At 39.2% G+C, this 22,091-nt stretch overlaps 1 protein-coding gene across 1 annotated transcript; it reads left to right on the forward strand.

Annotated features, from left to right (window-relative positions):
• Window positions 1-1,581: 1,581 nt before the first annotated feature.
• Window positions 1,582-20,155, forward strand: saal1 (serum amyloid A-like 1). The gene is given in 13 exon segments (XM_053510818.1): window positions 1,582-1,702; window positions 3,142-3,275; window positions 3,385-3,486; window positions 4,155-4,238; window positions 6,031-6,110; window positions 6,247-6,306; window positions 8,359-8,474; window positions 8,591-8,753; window positions 9,208-9,290; window positions 10,435-10,605; window positions 10,684-10,871; window positions 19,862-19,954; window positions 20,042-20,155. Coding segments are annotated over 13 exon segments (1,392 nt in total). The 5' UTR covers window positions 1,582-1,698.
• The last annotated feature ends 1,936 nt before the right edge of the window (window positions 20,156-22,091 follow it).

The raw sequence follows: 22,091 nt of genomic DNA on the forward strand, positions 1-22,091 counted from the left end.
TTTTTAAACAGATTTCACATAACTTAACACGTATATAGTTCCAGACTTTTTGACCTACCCTGTACTGGATATAGACTCCATTGTTCTTTCACCAAGTCAACTAGGGTTGCCAACTATACTGAAAAATACGGAATTGTCCCGTATTTGAAAACTAAATTAACTGTTCTGTACTGATACAGAACACGATTTGGTTATTATTTTTAAGAATCAGTACAGTACAGTGGTAGAGAAATATTTCAAGTCAGACTGCTAAGATAAGGTCTTCTGTCACTCACTTGCTTGTTGCGTTTTTCATGCCACAGTGGGAGTGAATGCCCTGATTCTAGTTTGTGAGACAGGCAGGGGACTGACTGGGAAAACCTCTCACTCAGATGAATGAGATAGGAAGGGAGGGGTGTAATGGACATCATCTCAGTTCATTTGTAACTGTGGTGTAAGCATAAATGGATGTTCCGCTTGTGATTTCAGAAAAAGAATAGCAGCATGGAGTGTCTTTTTGTGATCTAAGGGTGTACCTGCTGCCATTTGAGCAAGATGGGTGCTAAAACAATTTAAAGAAGAGCAAAAACAGCCAATTTAGTCCTGATCTTGCTCCATCTAACTTTCACCTATTTAGTACCCTGAAAGCAGCCGTACAAGGATGATGATTATCGTCTGATAAAGTGAAGACAGCGGTGCATTCATGACTGGCAGATGAGCTTAAAATGTTTTTTATGAGATAATATGGAAGCTTGTTGACAGATTGTCATTTCTAAAAGTTGGAGGACAGTGTTCAATATCCAACAGTGGCAGCCCTGCCCATAGGGTCCTTCCACATGCTATCCAGCTCATCAGGCGACAGATACTCTCTATCCTGGAGCTATATATTGGGATGAAATGCAACACATTATTATTTTAGGGCATGAAACATAAACTTTATCACATTTCATTGTGGCATTACTGGTAGCACGGTGGTGTAGTGGTTAGCACCGTCGCCTTGCACCTCCAGGGTCTTGGTATGATTTCTGTTTCAGGGACTTGGCAACCCTGTTCTTAACCCTGGTCCTAGAAGGACCCTGCTGTACCCATATAGTCATACCAACTACAATAAAGAGAAGACTGGTAATTGTCAGTTGTCTTAACTGTTAATCAAGTAGTTAAAGCAAGAGAACTGGTTATCTTAACCAAGCTCACTGCTCTTGTTCATGCAAAAACAACCATGCCAAGTTTCGCCGGGGTACTGAAGGTGTTTTTAATAGGTGGATTGATCGTACAGTTTGATTGTGAGTAATTTAAAATAACGTTAAATGAATGTGTCAAAAAAAAATACTACCAGTCTCATAAATAAACTGTATGGATGTGTCACAAAGTACAAGTATGTCTGAAAATTAACGTCTGATAAATCGGTATTGTATTTCCTGCAGTGCTACCACCAACCAAAACAACAGCTAGGGATATTGATATAACCGTACATTTCTCCTGCCAGTAGAAAATTCTGTCAGGGTAGAGGGAAAAAATGTCAAAAAACCGGGAGCTGAGGAAACACTGAACCGCTAGATGGCGATGTATATTTAGTACAATAAGGAACCGGAAGAAGGAAGAAGAGCAGCCACGAAGAAGAAAGTGAGGCGCGGAAATGCATGTGGGAGAATACTGAAGTCTGAATTAAACCCGTTGGTTGTTTTTGGAAAGCTTGGAATCTTTATTATCCCGGTGTTGATGGGTGAGGCGCTTTCTAAAACAAATACACAACGTTGTGTATTGAAACAAGTCTTTAAACAACAAACTAGTGTCTGTTAACTTGGCTAATGTTTTTCGATTTGGTTGGAAGAATATTATTTATTTGTGTGGACTGGAATATTGATATTTCAAGTAATGTAGGGCAGAAGGTTTCAGAAACTACAAATGAACAAGAAAAAAAAGCCCATGTCGTCAGAGTTTTATATATCGACAGCTGCCTGTTATACTGTAGATGTTACGTCACTCACACCAGCTCTGCCTGTATGTGGCGTGTTAGAGAAGGGAAATAAAACTATGCAGGGGTCCTCAAGGGACCATGGTGGGGTATTTGCCTAGAAAGGAGCATTTTAGTTAGTATTATCTGGTCTCTCAGGTGGTAGCTCATAATGTCAGGAACCTATGGGAATGTGGTGAGCAAAATGTTAATTGTGGAGTATACATTGAGGGGAAACTGCAAAACCATGTTGATAATGCATAAAGTGTGAAGACGACTGTTCACTCAGGATGTCCAAATCATCTTCATGCACAGAAGAACAATACGTCTGACAAAAGTTTTCATACTTAGCTTCTATGACATTGAGAGGGATGTTCAAGTCAAACTGGGACAGGATAAAATTACTCATGACTGATGCCATAAAACTGGATAACATTTATAGAAGACTTCAAGCGCGGTGCAGTGATAAGATTCTTAGTCACAGTAAAGCATTTGAACAGTGCAAACATTTTAAAAAAGGCCGTAGGACCGTAAATGACAACCCTGGCCGAGGTGGCTTGGAGCTCACTGCAGTTGTTCCGGTGCTAGTGGAATGCCTGACCCTTAAAAATCAACAGGCAACTTGTGGAAGAGACGCATCTGTCTGTGGAACTGTGCACACAATCATCCATTCACCTACACTACTGGCACGCGGCTGGTAGTTATCGCCACATCCCCTGTACAGGCCTGACTGTTTACACATGTTTAGGCCATTAAAAGGATTCCTGGGAGGCCAGTGTTTTAGATGTGAGAACACTTACTACCTTGATGGTATCCAAGCATTAGTGTAGCAGGGGATTATATAGTGAAAGTGTTTACTCTGATAAGTGTGTTGTGTTTTTCTACATAAAAGTGCAAGTTTGACATGTCCACTTTTATTTTCAGATAGCCTACTTGCTGTCCAACAAATCGTATAATGCACAAGTTTTATGAGTTAAGAACAACTCGTCTATTGGATGAAATAATCATTCATTCATGAGCCTGTTCATAGAAAGTACAGAATTCTGTCCAAAGCCATGCCAGTACAAAAAACACACACACACACACTAAAACCTGTAACTATGGAGTACCAGTTTTAGAAGAACTATTGTATTTATTATGTTCCCAGATATTAATACAAACTCTGCTGTAAACGTGGCAAATAATAAAATAACCATCTTCTCCTCAAGCCTCACCACAGATGGATCGTAACCCGTCACCTCCTCCACATAGAGATGGAGAGACTGGGGAAGACGATGATGCCATTGGAGGGACCGTGTATAGCAAGCATTGGCTGTTTAGCACATTAACTCGCCTTATACAGGTATTTACTAAGATTCTGGGGAGTGTTTAAAAAAAAAAAAAGAGATGTTATAGCAAAATGGTCTATAAATAATATATATATATATATATATAATTTATTTTCCCCATAGATGGTGACAAAACAGGATCTTGACCAGACCGAAAGTCTGACAGACCTGTCTGATGAGCTTGAGGAGGAGCTGTGTAAAGTCTGGGATATGGCCATGGATGAGGTACACCTTATCACAATTGACGTAGTGTGTATATTTATATCATTATTTGAACTGTGAAAGATGTTTATGAGTAATCTAGCCACGTTGTCTGAAGACAGCCAGTCAGCAGGAAAGAGGATGGTATTGACCAAAGGCAAGATGGTACAGTATGTGCAGAGTTATTATCGGTCACCATTTCCTTGTGTTCAACCCATAACGATTCATTAAAGATATAAGAAACATTTTTTTCCCATTCTGCTGCTGTCAAAACAATTTTTCACGTTTTGTAGAGGCGTGTCAAGTCAACAGTTTACGGATAATTGTTTACACTGGTATAATAATCTTCATAATCTAGTACTGTTGACTTGATCATCGGAGCATTCACATTCCTGTGTATGTATTGTGTAATTAGCCCTCATCTTACACTAGTCATACTTTTGTCACACCATGGTTCTGAAGAAACCTTTCGTAACGATTTATATGAAATACATGGAGGCAGGATGATAAATCACACTTGACGTCACCGAGTTCTTTACTCTGCTGTAATAACGTAAACAGCAGTTTATTTTAATTTGAACACATGATGGTTTTTTGAACAAGCAAATTTGCTCTCTTCTCACTAATCCTTTGATATTACTTAAGATTTCAACTGTGTCCTTGCAAACAATATTCACTGTCCTTGTCTTCAGGATGTAGCTGGTTTTCTACAGGAGTTTAAAACTCCAGATATCCTGTTGGGGGTAATTGCCAAGTCACATAATCCACGCCTTACTGTAAGTAGAACAGAGCAGTCTGTACACATTATAGAATATATGAGAGTTGTTAAGAGTAAACAACATAATGATAATGCTGTAAGTCATATTTTATACTAAACTAACATGCCAGGCATCTAAACGCCGGCTATTTTAGTGCACATATTCCACTTAATACTTTATTTAAGGTTTCTTCTCCTATATCATCACATAGCGCAATATCTAAAAGGGGCGTTCAAGCCAAATCGGGACTTGGTGCTTGGGAAAAGTGCTTGGTGAGGGTTGCGTACAGAAGATACAGCCTTCTTGCAGTGTTCCAGGATTGGGCAAACCACAAAGCTTATTTTAGGTGGGGTGCGAGCAGTGACACTCTCAGTCTTAGAAGTGGAGAGAAAAACGGCATAAATGATATTTATGATGCTTTTAACATCCTATTCACCGGTGTACGTCGCTGGCTTTTGTAGGGCGCGAACGACAGGTAGACGACAGCTAATTCGTTGATGCTGCATCCGTGAATTATTCTCTTGTGGGGCTCACTGGCTAGATGTCTATCGCTACAACCGTCAAATAACAATTTGCAAAAGAGATCAGCTGATCTCTTATCAGATATCTACAATATTGCAATACCTATGTTTGGCTTCGATCTATTTTGCCATTCTATCTCCATCTAACACACAGGATTCTGTGCTACCTGACTATGTGCGAATAGTGTAGGTTCTCAACTCCGCTAATGGAGGACCAACTGCTCTCCCACCATACAGTACCTGATTTAACTAATCAACTACATCCTACAAATCCTACAAATACTACAAATACAAATACAAATACTACTAATCCTACAAAAGCTGTGGGTCCGGATAAGATCAATCCGAGAGTCCTGAAATCTTGTGCTCCCCAACTATGTGGTGTCCTCCAGTACCTCTTTAGCCTGAGCCTGTCTCTGCAAAAAGTCCCTGCACTGTGGAAAACATCATGCATTGTGCCGGTACCCAAAACACCACGTCCTTGTGCCCAGAACGATTTCAGGCCTGTTGCTTTGACATCGCACATTATGAAGGTGTTCGAGAGACTGATCCTGGATACACTACGTCCCCTGGTGAAGTCCTCTCTGGACCCTCTTCAGTTTGCCTATCAGCCGTTCATGGGAGTCGATGACGCCATAATACACCTGCTACATCGTACCTACTCTCACCTTGACCAGCCTAGGACCACAGTAAGGATGATGTTCTTTGACTTCTCCAGCGCCTTCAACACCATCCAACCGGCAGTACTGGGGGAGAAATTAATGAACATAAACATCGACACCCGCTTGGTTTCCTGGATCATGTTCTTAAGCAATTTCCCTCTGGGATTAATAAAGTTATTTGAATCTTGAATCTTGAACAAATTACCAGCCTTTTCTTGATACCAGGCTCTAAAGACACAAGAATGGTGGATCATACAGAGAAAACGTCCTACCTTTATGGTATCCAAGCACTAGTAAAATGCTGGGATAAGTGCACTAGTGTACAGGGAGAATTACATAGAGAAATAAATAGATTTTCCTGTAATGACAAGTCAAGTAAGTTTTTTTTTTCGTACAGTTCAGTACACAATGAAAGGACCAAGATGCTACATACAAAATAAATTAACAAAACTAGCTAGGAATTGTACAAAAAAACAACACTGTTCTGTTATACTGCACAATCAAAGTCCTGGTTTGCCTTGAGCCTACCTTGAATTTTGTTACTTTGGTCTAATGTTGCGTGTCTTCTGTATATGAGAAAGTCAAGTTTGGCAAAATATATTTAAAAGAAAAAAAACTCTATTACAGGAAATCTGTGTAGGAATTCTGGGAAATATGGCCTGTTTCACTGATACATGTTTGCTGATCAGCCAGAATGATGGACTAGGGTATGTAATCCTCCTTGTTCTCTGTTTGTATAAGTACTTAATTCAGTCCATTTCAATTCCTAAGTGTTTAGATGCATACATTTAGAGATGTGGTGCTTTAATAATTTAATAATTGTATCCTTTTTTTTCTTTTCAGTGATGTGCTACTGTTACTGCTGGGTGACAGTGATCCTCCCACACTGTTAGAGACATGCAGGTAAGAAACTCATTCAGAGTCTTCATTTAGACCACAGATGCTTTTGATAGAAATGTCAGAGCGCATCACAACACACCGTCATCTACAGCCTGTTCACCCCATGACGTGCTTTGTATTAGAAATAATAAAGCACTATAGGGTGTGCAGGACCCTCTTGTTTTCCTAAGGATTTTTTTTTTCGCACCCTTTTGGGCTTTTGGGGGGTCTTAACATGCTTAAAAACTCAGCAGGCAGGTTGGAATCTGCTGCCATTAGGATGCCTGAGTGTCTCGTGGCCACATGAGATTTTGCTGAATAGCTCATACACACTTTTACGTAGGCACACGAAACTCGGTACACATATAGAGCTCATTGAGCCAAACAAATTTTGCACGCGTGACCTGGGCTCAACTCAACAGGAGGCCGGTTATTTTAGGTCGGTCGCCAAAAACGCACCCAATAGATTTTTACTAGAGAATTTATACAATCGCCACCAAACCGGGCCCATGTGATCTAAAAACATTGAGGAGTCAAAATTGCGGAAAGATTTTTGATATCTCAAACAGGTCAGCCGTGATAATGTCTTAAATTTACGCTGAAAAGTGATTAATAATTTTCTGTGTGGCCTTATATTGAGTGACATTATATTCAGTGACATCACATTAAGTAACTTTATAGCGTGATGCTCATTTTTCAGCATCTGCAGCCTCACAAATGTTAACACGCACAAACACACATCACACACAAATTACATTGTTAACATTTGTGAATTACAAATGTCTCACACTCACACGCATACACACACATCACAAATGTTAACACTCACACACTCACATCTTTGTCTCACGCCTACATGCACACACATACATCACACACACACTCTAACGAGTCACATGTCTCACACACACAAGTGTTAACACACACACTCAGATACCACACACAAACACATTTACTCGTCACACGCAGACTGACACATCCACACGTCACACACACACACACCTCTGTCTCTCACTCTGACACACACTAACCCCTTTAACACACACACACACACACACACATTAGGGCCCAAACTGACATCTGCCCTGTATAGTGTGTGCAAGTTGTGCGGAACACTATAAGAAAACAATTTCTACCGGAACAAGATTTAAAAAATATAAAAATCAGAAAAACTCTTACAATTTCTGTCTAAAGGACACCTAAAGAACGAAATCTTGTTCTTCTGACCAAGACCATGCTATAATGTGATCTATTATTATTATATTCTTTTTTACTTTTCCTCTACTCTCTTAATCACTTATATTATAACATAATAAATCAGCTTAATATTTGATGTGAATCTTGCCATGAAATAGTCTGAGAAGCTGATATGGCAATAAATCCAAATACAAACAAATATAGTTGTGCTTGCAACTATATTTCTATTTGTGATTGTGCCATTGTACGAATTTAAAGAATAGTGAAAGCCTGATGTACCTGATTAAATCATGTGTTTTTACCACTGTGTGCTACCTTACATCTTGTATGTCACCATGATGAAAAAAAGTCAGTTTACTGAAATCTAAGAGTCAGTTTCAAAGCTTTGGAATCAGTTCTACACCCCAAATACTATTCACCAGATCGCACACACAACATGTTAAATTAATAAAGCTAATATTTTCATACTGCTGCAGTGATGTCAGTACTGTATAATTAACCCTAGTCAGTGTAGTAATGTCTATAGTGATATTAGTTTAGTGAAATGCCACAAATACAGTAAATATTTTGGCCATTTTAGCCATCTCTACAAAAATACTTAAAAAACAATTATTAAGTAAATGGAAAAAAAATAATAGATTAATTGATTAAAATAAAATAAAATTAGCACTCAGCTAAAATAATGCTTGTGGAGATTGATGTGCTTTTGTCAGCTCCCAGGAGACATTCAAGGAACTGCACGTTTTGTTACTTGCGTCATGGCTTCATTTTTTAAAATGAAGATTTTCCATCCATTTCATAAAAAAAAAAAAAAATCATGACATGTTTCTAGTGCACATGTTGCCACTGTCTTTCATAGTATTGCTCATATTTTTTCAGGCTTCTTCTGACATGTGTTTCTCAACCAAATGTTGCTCCCTTGTGGCTACAGAGGATACAGCAGCAGACAGCCACATGCGCCAACCTTTGCTTTATAATGAGCAGCTCGACTAATGGTAAACTTCTAGTTTCTAAACCAACTCTAACTACTATTATGTTTCTGTTTTAACAAGTTTAAATAGATTCTTGTCTTGTTGTACGTGTGTGTGATTCCATTCTCTCTCTTTTTTAGTGGAATTATTAATAAAGGTAGGAGAACTGGTTGATAAGCTGTTTGATGAGGATGAGGAGCTGATGAAGAGCTGGCTGTCTACGACACCTAGTGAGGGTGACCAGGACAAGGACTTGCACCATGATGTCGCTTCTGCGTTACTGGAGGCTGCTGTACAGCTTAGGTTGGACACGATAATTCATAAGAGATCATGATCATAGATTTTTCTACATTTTTTAGCTTTTCTGTGCTTAGTAGTGATGGGAAGTTTGGATCATTTTAGTGACTCGGTTCTTTGAATCTTGTTCATCTTTTTTTAAGTCATCTAGTTCATTTTGATCAGAAAAAAAATAAAATGTTACCTTTTCAATAAACAGACCCCAAAGCTTCTACATACAGAAATTTTGGCTATAGTTCCAGTAAGGAGAATATTACAATGCAGCTCAGGACATACAGTATGATAAACAGAATGAGCATCAATTACTAACGTTTAAGTAATTAAAACTTTTTAGGGTATTTTAAAACTTTTTTAACAATTTTAGTTTATTTTAAGTTCAAGTAATTTAAAATTTGACAAGTGCCAAATTAAAACTTGTTAAAGATGAATGCTATTACTTATGCACATGTTTGTGTTACAGGAAGGAGAGTCCAAAGGCACTTGAAGCATATCTACATGCTCTTCAGCTCTTAACCACAGTGGATGAAGGCCTGCAGAATCTCAGTGAGATTTATTTAACTTCTTGATTTAAACATTATATGTACAGATAATCAAGTTTCAGCATATGTAACTTATAATTTATTATCTTTATTATGTTTATGGTATCCTATCTAAAGGCTTTACAGGAAAAGTTTTGTTGGTTCGATTCTCCCAGTTTGTATATCAGTGGCTTAGGCTGCTAAATAAAGAGCAGCAATTGAAGTTTCAATAGAGCATTTAAAGTGTAGAAAGACTCGGAAAACTTGTCATCTTTTCAGCAGGAAGAATTCTGCATAAGAATCTCTACTTCTCTTATACACGCGGTTACTTGTGGACATTATATAGCTCATCTGTAGACTTTGTTTTATTTCCATAGAACAGTCAGGGCCAAGACAATATTTAAAATATTTAGGTGCTCCTGAATATGGTGTTATTGTGTATGTTGAATGCACGTTTTGTTGGGCCATTTGAGCAAATTATATAAATCAAAGCAAAAATTAAACAGCTGAGCAAGCCAGTATAACACACAACATCTTTGGGTGTGACTAATGTAATTCAGGCCAAATTGTCTGGATGGTGTACAGTGCTTAACAAATGGGATGTTGCTGTGTGTATTTGTACAGTAGGTATGTTCAGTATTAAGAATCCCAACCTATGTAAACCAAAGCAACAAACTGTAGCAATTAACACTATAATATTTGAACTTGTATTTTTGTATAATTTTTGTTTTCTTTCACCTGAAAATAAAACACTCTGGTTGCTTGTGGTGTAATTACAGAACCAGAATATTTTTCAGAAAATATTTCGACATCATCATTATACATTACCAAGGATAGTGAAAACTGATATCTGGTGTATACAATAGGATAAAACAATGCTATTAGATGACCTTTTATATATCATAAGTTTATATAGAAGTATCTCTCTCTATAGGTATTCTCTGTTTTTAGGCAAAACAAATAGTTTTTTTTTCTACCCAGAGAATTGACACACACCAATAATACAGGAACATGCGGTTTGCCAAAGGGAATCTTGCAAACTGAAGTTTTGTTGTTTCAGACATATATATACATATTATTTTCCATTTTACTGCTTGTTTTTAGATCATTAGCTCTGACAACCATTTAAATATGGAGCTGAATAATTACTCACTAAGCTGTGTGTGTAGTTTCAGATGGAGGGTGTGGTGTCTCTGTATGGAAGGTGGTGTGTGAAGTGGTGTGTGAGGATCTGTGTCAGCCCGACGACCCTCCTCTTATCCTGCAGGAGCAGAAGGCACTCCTGGCCCCTGCTCTCGCTTTGCTGTTTGCCTTATACACCAACCTTCGGACAGACATCAGTGAGGACACATACATTCACTTTTTAATTAGATATGTCACATTCTTGGCCTGTTTATATTATTGCGGTTTCTCTACAGGTTCAGCGTTGGTGGCTAGTCTTCTTCGTATCCTGTCCTTTCACAGTGAAAACCAGCAAGAGAGGTATAAGGAGTCAGGTGAAGGACCAGCAGGTGAAACGACTGACGATGGAAAAGATGCACAGCTGCAGGTGTTGGTTGAGATAGTAGTGGAGTTGCTTTCTACTCTGCTCAGCGATCTGCCTATGGTGAGATGTACAGATTGTATGGTTAGGTTACAGATTCCAAAACACCTGGATACTTGCCAAGGTACTATAAACAAATAATACAGTCCATCCGGAAAGTATTCACAGCGCATCACTATTTGTTATGTCACAGCCTTATTCTAAAATGGATTTAATTATTTTTTTTTCCTGAGTATTCTACAAACAAAAATAATGCCAACTTGAAAAAGTTTACTTGAGACTTTTGCAAATTTATTAAAAATAAAAAAATTGACAAAGCACATGTACATAAGTTTTCATAGCCTTTGCCATGAAGCGCAAAATTGAGGTCAGGCGCATCCTGTTTCCCCTGATCTTCCTTGAGTCCTGGTGGTTTCGAACTTTTTTCACTTACGGATAATGGAGGCCACTGTGCTCATTGGGACCTTAGCCCAAAGCAGCAGAAACTTTTCTGTTACCTTCCCCAGATTTGTGCCTCGAGACAATCCTGTCTCGGAGGTCAACAGACAATTCCTTTGACTTAGACTGTCAACTGTGGGACCTTATATAGACAGGTGTGTGCCTTTCCAAATCATGTCCAATCAACTGAATTTACCACAAGTGGACTCCAATAAATCTGCAGAAACATCTCAGAGATGATCAGGGGAAACAGTATGCGCCTGAGCTCAATTTTGCAAATGCTGTGAATACTTATGTACATGTAGGGTTTTAACGTAATAATGACAATGAATGGCTGCCGGCATTCTTTATCATTAATATGTAGGGTTTACATAATAAAGACAACGCATGACGGTTGCATTGCCCACCAATAAATGTGGACAATTTAATATGGACACAATGCCAACGCATCTTTCACCATTAATAAGTAATGATTAGCTCTGGGTCAGAGTTGTATCGAATCTTTAACGATTCGGGTTAATTTAATTAACTAAATAAAAATTATATTGTACACTTTCTAACACGTCCAGCGTTTAGCACAATTTAGTGTATCTTACCAGTTCTGGTTATCACATGGTCAACGGCTACAACACAAAATCTGGTATTTAGCAATTATGAGCAAGGTAACAAGATCTGGGCAAATGTTTAGACTTTAAAATACATGACCAAGACAACAGTTCTTTATAAAGAAACGAGAATTTATTTGACTAATCTACGATACATGAAACTACGGTACTTAAACGCACGCACACACACAGCATGTTTACTAGATCAACGAAAGTCACAAGAGCAGAGTCTTGGGCTTAATCTTACGGTTAGTTATAAAACGAGCACCAACTTCAGCAAGGTATGCAGCTTTGTTTGTTTACTTGCGTTACGTTTCGTTCTCATCTGTTGGTTCGCCTCCAGCGAAGGGAATCACGGCGTTGCTGATTGGTTGCTACGCTGTTGTAGAGATGACGTCTGTCGGGCAAGCCCTTCGGTGAGGCGTTGGTTACCGATGGCTGCGCTCTGGAACTTCTCCTGAGGTTTCCTTCGTAGCTGGACTTTGGAGTTCTGGCACAAAGTCTCGTTGAGAGTTCTTGAAGAGCGGATGACGCCAGCAGCGCAGCGCCCGCAAGGGCAAAGCCCGAGCTGCTTGAAAGATGTTGTAGGTTGCAGTTGTGATGTAAACTTCTCTTCTCCTCTACTACTACCGTAGACTTCCTTTGGGTTTTTGTCCCTTCGGGGTCAGTCCATCCCATGGGTGATTGGTTCAATCGGATGTGGTTGCGGGGCTTGGCCACGCCTCACGTAGTTCCTCCTTTCGTGCATAAATTAGCTTGGTGTTTCGGCTGTTTTTAATACTTTATAAAAAGTAATTTTGCATGAGCTCTGTTCATGCTACCAATTTCCCATGTTTACCAACATTCTTGAAATAAGGCATGTCTTCCGGAGGTCGAGAGAGTGTCCAGGTATGATGAGTCCCCCCCCCCCCCCCCCCAGCTCGGGGTGAAGCTGTTAAACTGTCTTCTTTGTTTACCGGATTGCCGATTTACACCCTCGGTTTTAAGGTCTACTTCAAAGCATCTGGCCTTGTGGAGTTTCTTAGTTTTACAGACATCCCCCTTAAGATAGCAAACCAGATAATGTTATCAGGATGGCGCCATGCATGCTGGGAGAGGGGGTTCAGGAATGTGATCCGTTGACTGTTCTTTCTATGGGAGCCCTGTTGTTTACTACATATCTCCCTTGGTGAGGTTCCGGTTGCGAATGTCAGCGGGCACTGGAAGTAGAAACAGAGAGAGAGAGAGAACAGGCACCCACAAAACACAAACAACACCTCCATAACCAACTGAATCAAGGTGCATAACCTAGTTACATCGTATGGTCTGGTTAAGAACACTTAAAACGACATAGGGGTGCTTTTTGGCTAGGCTTTATCTCGAATCGGGTTGTTTCGATTGACTGACAACGATTTACTTCCACTTTGGGTGGAAAGAGTCAACCTAATTTTTGGGAGCTGTACTCAAGCTTGGTTAAGATAATTCCCTGATCAAAGAAAGGGAAAACGCAGGGAAAAAAAGAAAGACAAACACAAAGAGAAAGGGCCCCAAGGACACAAATAGGTTAAGGCAACTAAACTAGTGTTGCATGTGTGGAGCAACTCCTCTCTACTAGAGGTTGGGTTTAGCAGTGCAGACAGAGGAGGGTGATTAGGGGTTTGTGTTCACAAAAATAAATTAAAGACTGTGTATACCTTCCTAGAAGGACCGAACTATGTTGGTGTGGTGAAAGGTATAGGACAGTTGATCTGTGTCCGTGGTCTGTTCTATCAGTATCAGTTTGGAACAAGTTTTTAATCATCCTTCTCGTCAGTTCTTGAAAGTCTTGACGTTGGTGATGTCTTCCACTCATCTGTGTCTTTGGCTTGAGCTGGGTTAGCTTAAACTCTTGATGAGTTTCTTCGTCGAATCCTTGTTCTGATTTAGGGTCAGCAAATTCTCTGATGAGAGCTTCTCGGAGCAGATGGTAGTCAGTCTTTTGTGAGCGGGCGGCCAGTCTTGGAAGCTGCACGCTTTAGGGCTGGATGTTGTTTGGACCAGTAGAGTTTACCTTGGTCAGTAATGTGGGGTCCCATTCCTAGATGGGGATCACTCTTTCATACATAGGTTTGGAAATCTTGGCTGCCTAGCAGATGTGGTATAAATTTATCAAGGTGCCTGGCGAGTTGGTCAAGGTCTGTGCTGTGCGATGCTCTGTGGCTGGAGGGAGCAGGTTCCCGGGGTTCTGCCTTGAGGTAGGTTTTTTAGAGGGATGTGTCGCCCTGCTCGACACTTCTTCCACTACGTATCGGTCCAAGAACAGGGGACCTGGTCTTGCTCAACAGGGTTAAGATGCGTGCACGTCGTTACCTTGACGATCGTGGCACTATTCACAGGCGGGCTTGAGTTTCTCTGTGACGCTGTAGGACTCTTCTTTGCTACGGTCCAGCTTTCGCATGAGGTAGCTGATCTCGTTCCTTGCTTGTCCAGATGAGTTTTGAGAGCTTTAACCCTGCCATTTTTCTACCTGGAGTCAGACGGGGCCTTTCCTAGTAGCTCTTCTGCATACTGCAGCCTGTCGGAGAGATCAGCGTAGTTTGCCTTGCTTCACGTGTAGTAGTTGCCAGAATTTCTTGCAGCACGGTGATTTCCACTTTGTCCTGCTCTACCTGGTCACCCCCTTTCCGTCGCTCCTGAGCTTCCAGTTCCAGGTGCTTGATGCGTTGTTGCGCACGCTGTAGTACAGCTCCTGCTGTAGTTAGGCAGCGTGCCTGTTGTTCAGATTGAGGGCGGCAATGAGTGTGTGACGTAAGGAGCCGGTGATGTTGGACAGTTCATTGGGACTATAGCACTGACTTGGGTCTTGTCTCATACGGCTCGTTAAGTTGTCGTCCAGCTGGTCCAGTGTCTGGTACTTTAGGGTTTCGGCAGCCTTAGGTAGAAGGCTGTCGGTTGCAACACTTGGCCATATCTTCAGATCTTTTCAGCGACTGACAGGTCTGTGGTGCGAGACATGTTTTGATGGGTTTCTAGAACCACGACTGACACAGATGTGAGAGAAAGAAACAAAAGAGAAAAAACAAACTAACACAGCAAACAGATGTGCAAATGTGGGCTACTGCTGAGTGTAAGGGCTTGGGGTAGCTCAGTGGTTAAGGCATTGGACTACGGTTCGGAAGATGCCAGGTTCAAACCCCACAACCACCAAGTTGCCACTGTTGGGCCCTGGAGCAAGGCCCTTAACCCTCAACTGCTCAGATGTATAATGAGATAAAAATGTAAGTCGCTCTGGATAAGAGTGTCTGCCAAATACCTAAATGTAAATGTGTGGTTCTCTGTGACTGTGGTCTTTTTGTGGGCGTGCTACTAACTGGGAGTGGGAACAGCTAGTAAACACACAGTTAGCATGGCTAGAGAACAGATGCAGAAAAGAACAACAACACAGAGCAAGGGATAGAGTAGTAATGGTAATTTTCTACTTACCTATAAGAGGAGGTTCCCTTTTTTGTGTAAGGTAAGGTTAGAACTAATGTTAAGCTAAGGAAAAACAAACAGAAACCGCATTTCCGTGGCAGAATAAGTTCGGTACCAAATTTTGTTTTTCCCTCCCCCTTTCTGTTTTATTAAGTTTGATTTGGAAGGGTGCTCCTAAGTAAAGGGGTTTCAAGATGGGGATTTCTCAGTATGTGATTGTTATTTAAAATTTCCTCTAGGTGAAAGAAACAATAACAGTGACAGTTTTGGTTAACTCAGCATTAGGGTTGACAACCATACACAGATTGAAACGCTTTTAAACGCATCTTTAAAATTTTATGGACGGTTTCCTAGTTGACCTGCTTTAACCTTGGCTAGGTAGGATCCCAGCACGAAAAGGGAAGGTACAGTGAGAGTCGGGCGCCTTTGAACCTAAGAATTCATGCTTCAACAATATGTAACGTTTCTACGGTCCTCTGCTCTTGTGACTTTCACAGGTACAAACCCAGAACAGTACGCTAATCAAACCAGAAGAGGAAGCTGAGAAAGAGAGAAAAAGAAAGTATGGGTTTTCTCCTAATGTTAGGACACTTAACATGGTTGACCAAGTTAGTTCAAACTGGGTGGGAAAAGACCTGGTGGATAATGAGAAAACTTTCAAATTTGAATTTTAAATTATGAATTATAGCTAATTATTTAGCATTAAATAGCACTGAAATTGGTAGGAGCAATTTGTTATTAACTCTATTGATCGTCTATCATTAAATTAGAGACCCAACTTCTAATTTATAGCTTAATGAATTTTAAAGAATTTTAAACTAATTTTGATAGATGATGATCAATTTTGAAAGATGTTTATCATCAAAATTATACAAGTAGTTACAGTGTACGATGAACACCGAAACTGTAATAATTTATGAAATTGAATTCAAGTTTTAGCTTAAAACAATTAGACAATGATCAACATTCCAGAATGAAATCCACATCAAAATCAATAAAAGTAGTTTTGCTTAATCCATTAAGTATAAGTAAAGTAATCAAGAGGGGGTCAGAAGAGAAAAGGGAAAAGGACCCATTGGTGTGAGTTAAAGTTGGGTGTAAAGAGGTTAGGTCACTTTTGAACAGTGCATTTATAACTAAAAGATGTTACGTGCTAACCGCTAGCCTTCGATGCTACTAGCATAGATGCTACATGCACACAGGCTAAAATGTAAACGCGCTAGGTTTGCTAACTAACTTTGTTCATGCTAGGCTTTGTTTACGACTGATTTTAGACAGCGCTGGCGGACTGCGCTTGCACATTTAAAAGTTATCCCGGAAAAAAATTGTTTAGAGTTTCCGGGTCACAGTCGTCACTATGGTTACGTACACTTAAACGAGCGTGCTAGTTCAACAGTTATGGGTGGTCAGTGAAAATGGCAGCGCATTTAACAATGAACAACCCGAACAACGCTAGTTAGCTCTTTATAGCTGAACGACGTCAACTCCACTAATAGGGCACACAAATTAGTTGTTACTACATTTAACACAACAACATTGCTGAGATCTCGGCGGAAACATTAAACACAAAAACAAACGTGGCTTTTAACTGCACATTTTACTTGAGTGAGTTTGCAAGTGGAACATCGCACAGGCAGATTCACTATTGAGACAAATTAGCTGCACAAAGGTGTGTGTGGCAGGGTTTCTTCGCTGCCTACACACTAAAAATTACAAACAAGGTTTCTTCACTGTTTTTTACCCACTAATTTGACTTTAGGGTTTGTGCAAATTAGCTGCACAAAGATGCGTGGCAGGGTTTCTTCGCTGCCTACACACTTACAATTAAACACAGGGTTTCTTCGCTGTTTCTCTGATAATATAAGGCCTTTAAAAGATGATGGGAGGAACATCGCTTCAATCAATCTTTATCGCGGTGACGGAAGATTTCTTTGTTTCAACATCTTTATAATATTTAAATGTAAAGAGATTTCTTCATCTTTACAAGTTTACTTTAACCATTAACCATGACTAAATGTCAGACAAATAGCGGCTGTTAAAGTACAATACTAAAGGTGGTTTTGAACCATCCAATCACGAAATCGCGTTGCATTTCCTTTATTCGCTCAGTGGTGTGCCGCAAGACAAGTACGTATACAGTATAGCAAAAATCTGTTTCTCTGCCTCTAATCTATTTCTGAACAATAGAAGAGATACAGTGAACGGTCTTGGTTTTATGAATTTTTAAGCCAAACAATGCCCGCATTCTCCACCATAATATATGTAGGGTTTTAACGTAATAATGACAATGAATGGCTGCCGGCATTCTTTATTATTAATATGTAGGGTTTACATAATAAAGACAACGCATGAGGGTTTGCATTTGCAAAAATCTCAGGTAAACCTTTTTTATGTTGTCATTATGGGGTGTTGTGTGTAGAATTCTGAGAAAAAAAGGAATTTAATCCATTTTAGAGTAAGGCTGTGATATGACATAAATTGTGGAAAAAGTGATGCGCTGTGACTACTTTCCGGATACACTGTAACTGGGTCAGGGGTAGCTCTAATGGTAAAGGCATTGGCCTGTTGTCCGAAAGGTCCCAGGTTCAAAACCCACGACCATTAAGTTGTCCCTCTTGGGCCCTTGAGCAAGGCCCTTAACTCTCAACTGCTCAGATGTAAGTCGCTCTGGATCAGAGCGTCTGCCAAATGCCTACATTTAGATAACTAAAACATTAAATATTGAATGAATTCACACTAGAGATGCACTGATTGCAAAATTGCAAACCAAAACAGATGCTTAAAATAATATTGTGGCTTATACCAGTGCTATACTGAATCGTTTGTTTTTGTTATACATTTCCCTTTTGTGAAAGTAATCAACCAAACCTTTTATGTTTAAGCCTTACACTATTACTGAATGAGCAAAGATTTAATCACACAAATTTATAAAATGACCTTTAACCTGTTATTGTTAGTCAGGTTAACTTTTTCAGAAGCTTTTTTTGTTTCTTAAACAGCTACATACACAATTGGAAGAAGTAAGTACTTAAATAGCCCACCAAAATATATATACTCAGCAAAAAAAGAAACGCCCCTTTTTCAGGACTGTGTATTTCAACAATAATGTTGTAAAAATCCAAATAACTTTACAGATCTTCATTGTAAAGGGTTTAAACAATGTTTTCCATGCATGTTTAATTAACCATAATTAATTAATTAACATGCACCTGTGCAATGGTCGTTAAGACCTTAACAGCTTACAGAAAGTAGGCATTTAAGGTCACAGTTCTAAAAACGCAGGACACTAAAGAGACTTGTCTACCGACTGTGAAAAACACCCAAAGAAAGATGCCCAGGGTCCCTGCTCATCTGCGTGATAAAGACTGCTGATGTGGCTAGGGCAATAAATTGCCATGTCCGCACTGTGAGACGCCTAATACAGCGCTGCAGGGAGACAGAAAGGATAGCTGATCATCCTCGCAGTGGAAGACCACGTGTAACAACACCTGCACAGGATCGGTACATCCGAATATCACACCTGCGTGACAGGTAGGTACAGGTCGGCCACAACAACTGCCCGAGTCACACCAGAAACACACAATCCCTCCATCAGTGCTCAGACTGTCCGCAATAGGCAGTCCATGAGGAGGAGATGCACTGCAGTACTTCAAGCAGCTGGTGGCCACACCAGATACTGAGCGGTACTTTTGATTTTGAGCCTCCCTTCATTCAGGGACACATTGTGATACATTTTTAGTTTATGGTGTTGACACTCTTAGTGTTCATACAAATATTTACACATTAAGTTTACTAAGAGTAAAAACAGTTGAAAGTCAGAGGATGTTTCTTTTTTTGCTGAGTATATATACAATTTTATTTTAAAAAAAAAAGCTTTCCGAAAAACAATCCTATACAATACAAATACCCCTATAAACTGACATTACCTTGAAACCAGACTCCACCCGAGTGTGTCAGCTCTATTACAGGGGTATTATAGCACCACCGATTGAATCTTTCCCAAGACTGGAGCTGGGTATTGATTCCACACATCAAAAAAAAAAACTAATAACTATGTATGGCTGATAAATCAGTGAATAACTAATTTAGGTATTTAAATTTGTTTAATACGTCTGAAATAATTTTATCCCAATATAGACAAAAGGAACATTGATAACAGAGTCGCCGAAAAGTCTTCTAGTTTTATAATAAACCTTACAATATCCAATAATCTATTTATAATTATCAGCAGTGATCATGCTGTTCTTGGATATGTTTTACATTTTCTAAAATACACAACATCCATGAAATAGAGGACTGTATAGAATATAAAATCTAATTATTGAACATACATTTTATAATGTCTACTTAGGCACACTATATGCTCTAGGAAGCTGTTAGAAACTATTGGGGTGCAAATAGTTTTATTTTTATTAAATAGGTTTGTGTTAATATTTAATTAGAAAAAAGAATGCTTGCAATTACTGTACATGTACATTTGCGCTAGACAACTAAAAACCCTTGCATATTAGATTGCCATTAATAAATTTATTTCAAAATCCAATTTTATTCTGACAGAGAAAATGTTTAATTTCATAGGAGGTTGTGCCAGAGTTGCTAAAAATAGATCATCTTACAGAGAAGATCTGGGTATCGGCATTCAGGACACTTTTGGCACAGCACAACAAATCTGTAAGTCCTGCATCTCACTCATCCAGCCATCTTTCGATTTATCTCTGTCTGTTATTTAAAACACATACTGTCTTTCTCTATGGATAGGTGCTGTGCTTCATTAACACACTGACCAAGGTGGAGCCCAAGCTAGCAGACGTCATAAAGAAGGAGTGCTCCATCACATCAGAATCAAATTAACCTAAACCACGAACCACATAAACACATAAGCATAACAGCATAAGGCATGCCAGTTTGACTATTCTACTGCATATAAGGAGAGCCAGTAAGCCTGGTGGAGCTCTTTGTGGTGAGGAAAGATCCTGCACATACATCCTTTAAACATGCAGCACAGAACAGGATGAACATGTGTCCCATTTTGTTACGGACTGAAACAAGTATTTGTATAAAGTGTTGTATATGCTGTCTTTCATGTGTGTGTGTTTTTGTAATAGTCGGCCTATTTAATAAACAAATATTTCTTAATTTACTGATTTATAGATTTGTTGTATGACAAAATAATTACTTGCTTTTTCTTGAAACCTGTTGAAGATAGATATCTTACTGCAATACTTTGGAACTTTATATACCATATACCTGATAAACTCATTATTTTTTCTTATATTTTAACAGCTGTCATGAAGTCATCCAATCAGTCAATATTGTGCACCATAATATTATGTAGATATAGGTCCAGTGCATCAGGCAATGTTCACATGGAGGAATCTAGGCTTTTAGTGTGCACAGCTTCATCTAAACTGGATTTTTATTGATGAGGGACAGCACCACCTGGCGGACAGAAATTGAATTAGTTTTTTGTTTTTTACTGTTGTATTAGTTTTCTGCCTCAAGCTTTGACATGTTTCGCATTCCGAGATGCTTTTCTGAGCACCCTGGTGAGGTATGATAGACTTTCTGTAATTTCTGATCAATCTCCTCTGACCTTTCTCTTCAGCAAGGCATACAGGAGTTGCTAAATATATATTTTTTTATTATTTAATATCAGTTGTACGTTATGTTGTAAATAGGGTTTCTATCACCAGCAAAGCCTAAACCAAGGCAGAAAATCGCAATCCATAGGTTTGCTTGATCAATTATGTGCAAAATATTATCCATTCATATTGTTTTATAAGACTTATTTCATATGCAGATTATTGGACCAGTCTTTCAGTTTAGTATTTTTTTTTCCCTTTTGGATAAATATAAAGTAGTTGAGAATTGGTCACTTCATTCAGCTTTACTTCACGAATCCTTAAAACATTTTATTCTAAAGTTGTCTCACCTACAGGAAGTAGCCCACCCTGAATGCCCTGTAATGCATATTTTGACATCATGTACCCCGTCTGCACAGGGAGCCACTGCACACCAGATCTAGACAGTGACGCCAGCAAGAATATAACAGCTTTTTAATTAATGCTTGGGATTGATATGCAGAGCAGCAAATGGCTTGATTATCATGGAAATACAGAGTGTAGGAGGAAAACCTGGTGGATGTGTGCAGGGTGAATTTTAGCAGAACTGCAGTGATGATCCTTATCAACTGCTAATATCAACTTAAAACTGATCTAGTGTGCATTACTTTTTATTTTTAGCATTTGCTTAAGCGGTCAAATTGCAATTACTTCATGGCTTATGTACTTGGCTTGAGTGCATTACCAGTTAAGTGTGAATCTGCTCATGTCTGCAGGAGATTCTTTAAGGTTTGGAGGTGCATGAGAAGTGACTGGTGTCCAGACATCATTAAAAAAAATAACCCTAAAGCTTCAGCTGATCCGAAAATAATACAGGCACAGACATCAGATCCAAAATAAAATTTTTACTACACTTTTTCTTTTTAAGGACAAAAACTATGGTCATATAAATGTGCAACAACTGAACTTATATTTTGCAGCACACCTATGGCTGCTACCTGGAACTCACTGAAATGAACAGACATGAATATCTAGGGCTACCAGGGAACTGTTTCAAAAGACTAACAAAACAGTGATTAAAAATACATGAACGTTGACAATACAAAGCTCTCTGTGTGTACAAATGTATGTTGCCTGGCACGTACACTGTTCTATTCATCCCCCTCTCTTGTTCACTCACACACTCTCTTATACCATGTCTTTTCCAATCTCTCATCCTCCCTCACCTGTCTCATTAAAGCGTTAGT

This window comes from Clarias gariepinus, chromosome 2 (genome assembly GCF_024256425.1).
Source record: "Clarias gariepinus isolate MV-2021 ecotype Netherlands chromosome 2, CGAR_prim_01v2, whole genome shotgun sequence".
Lineage (NCBI taxonomy): Eukaryota > Metazoa > Chordata > Actinopteri > Siluriformes > Clariidae > Clarias > Clarias gariepinus.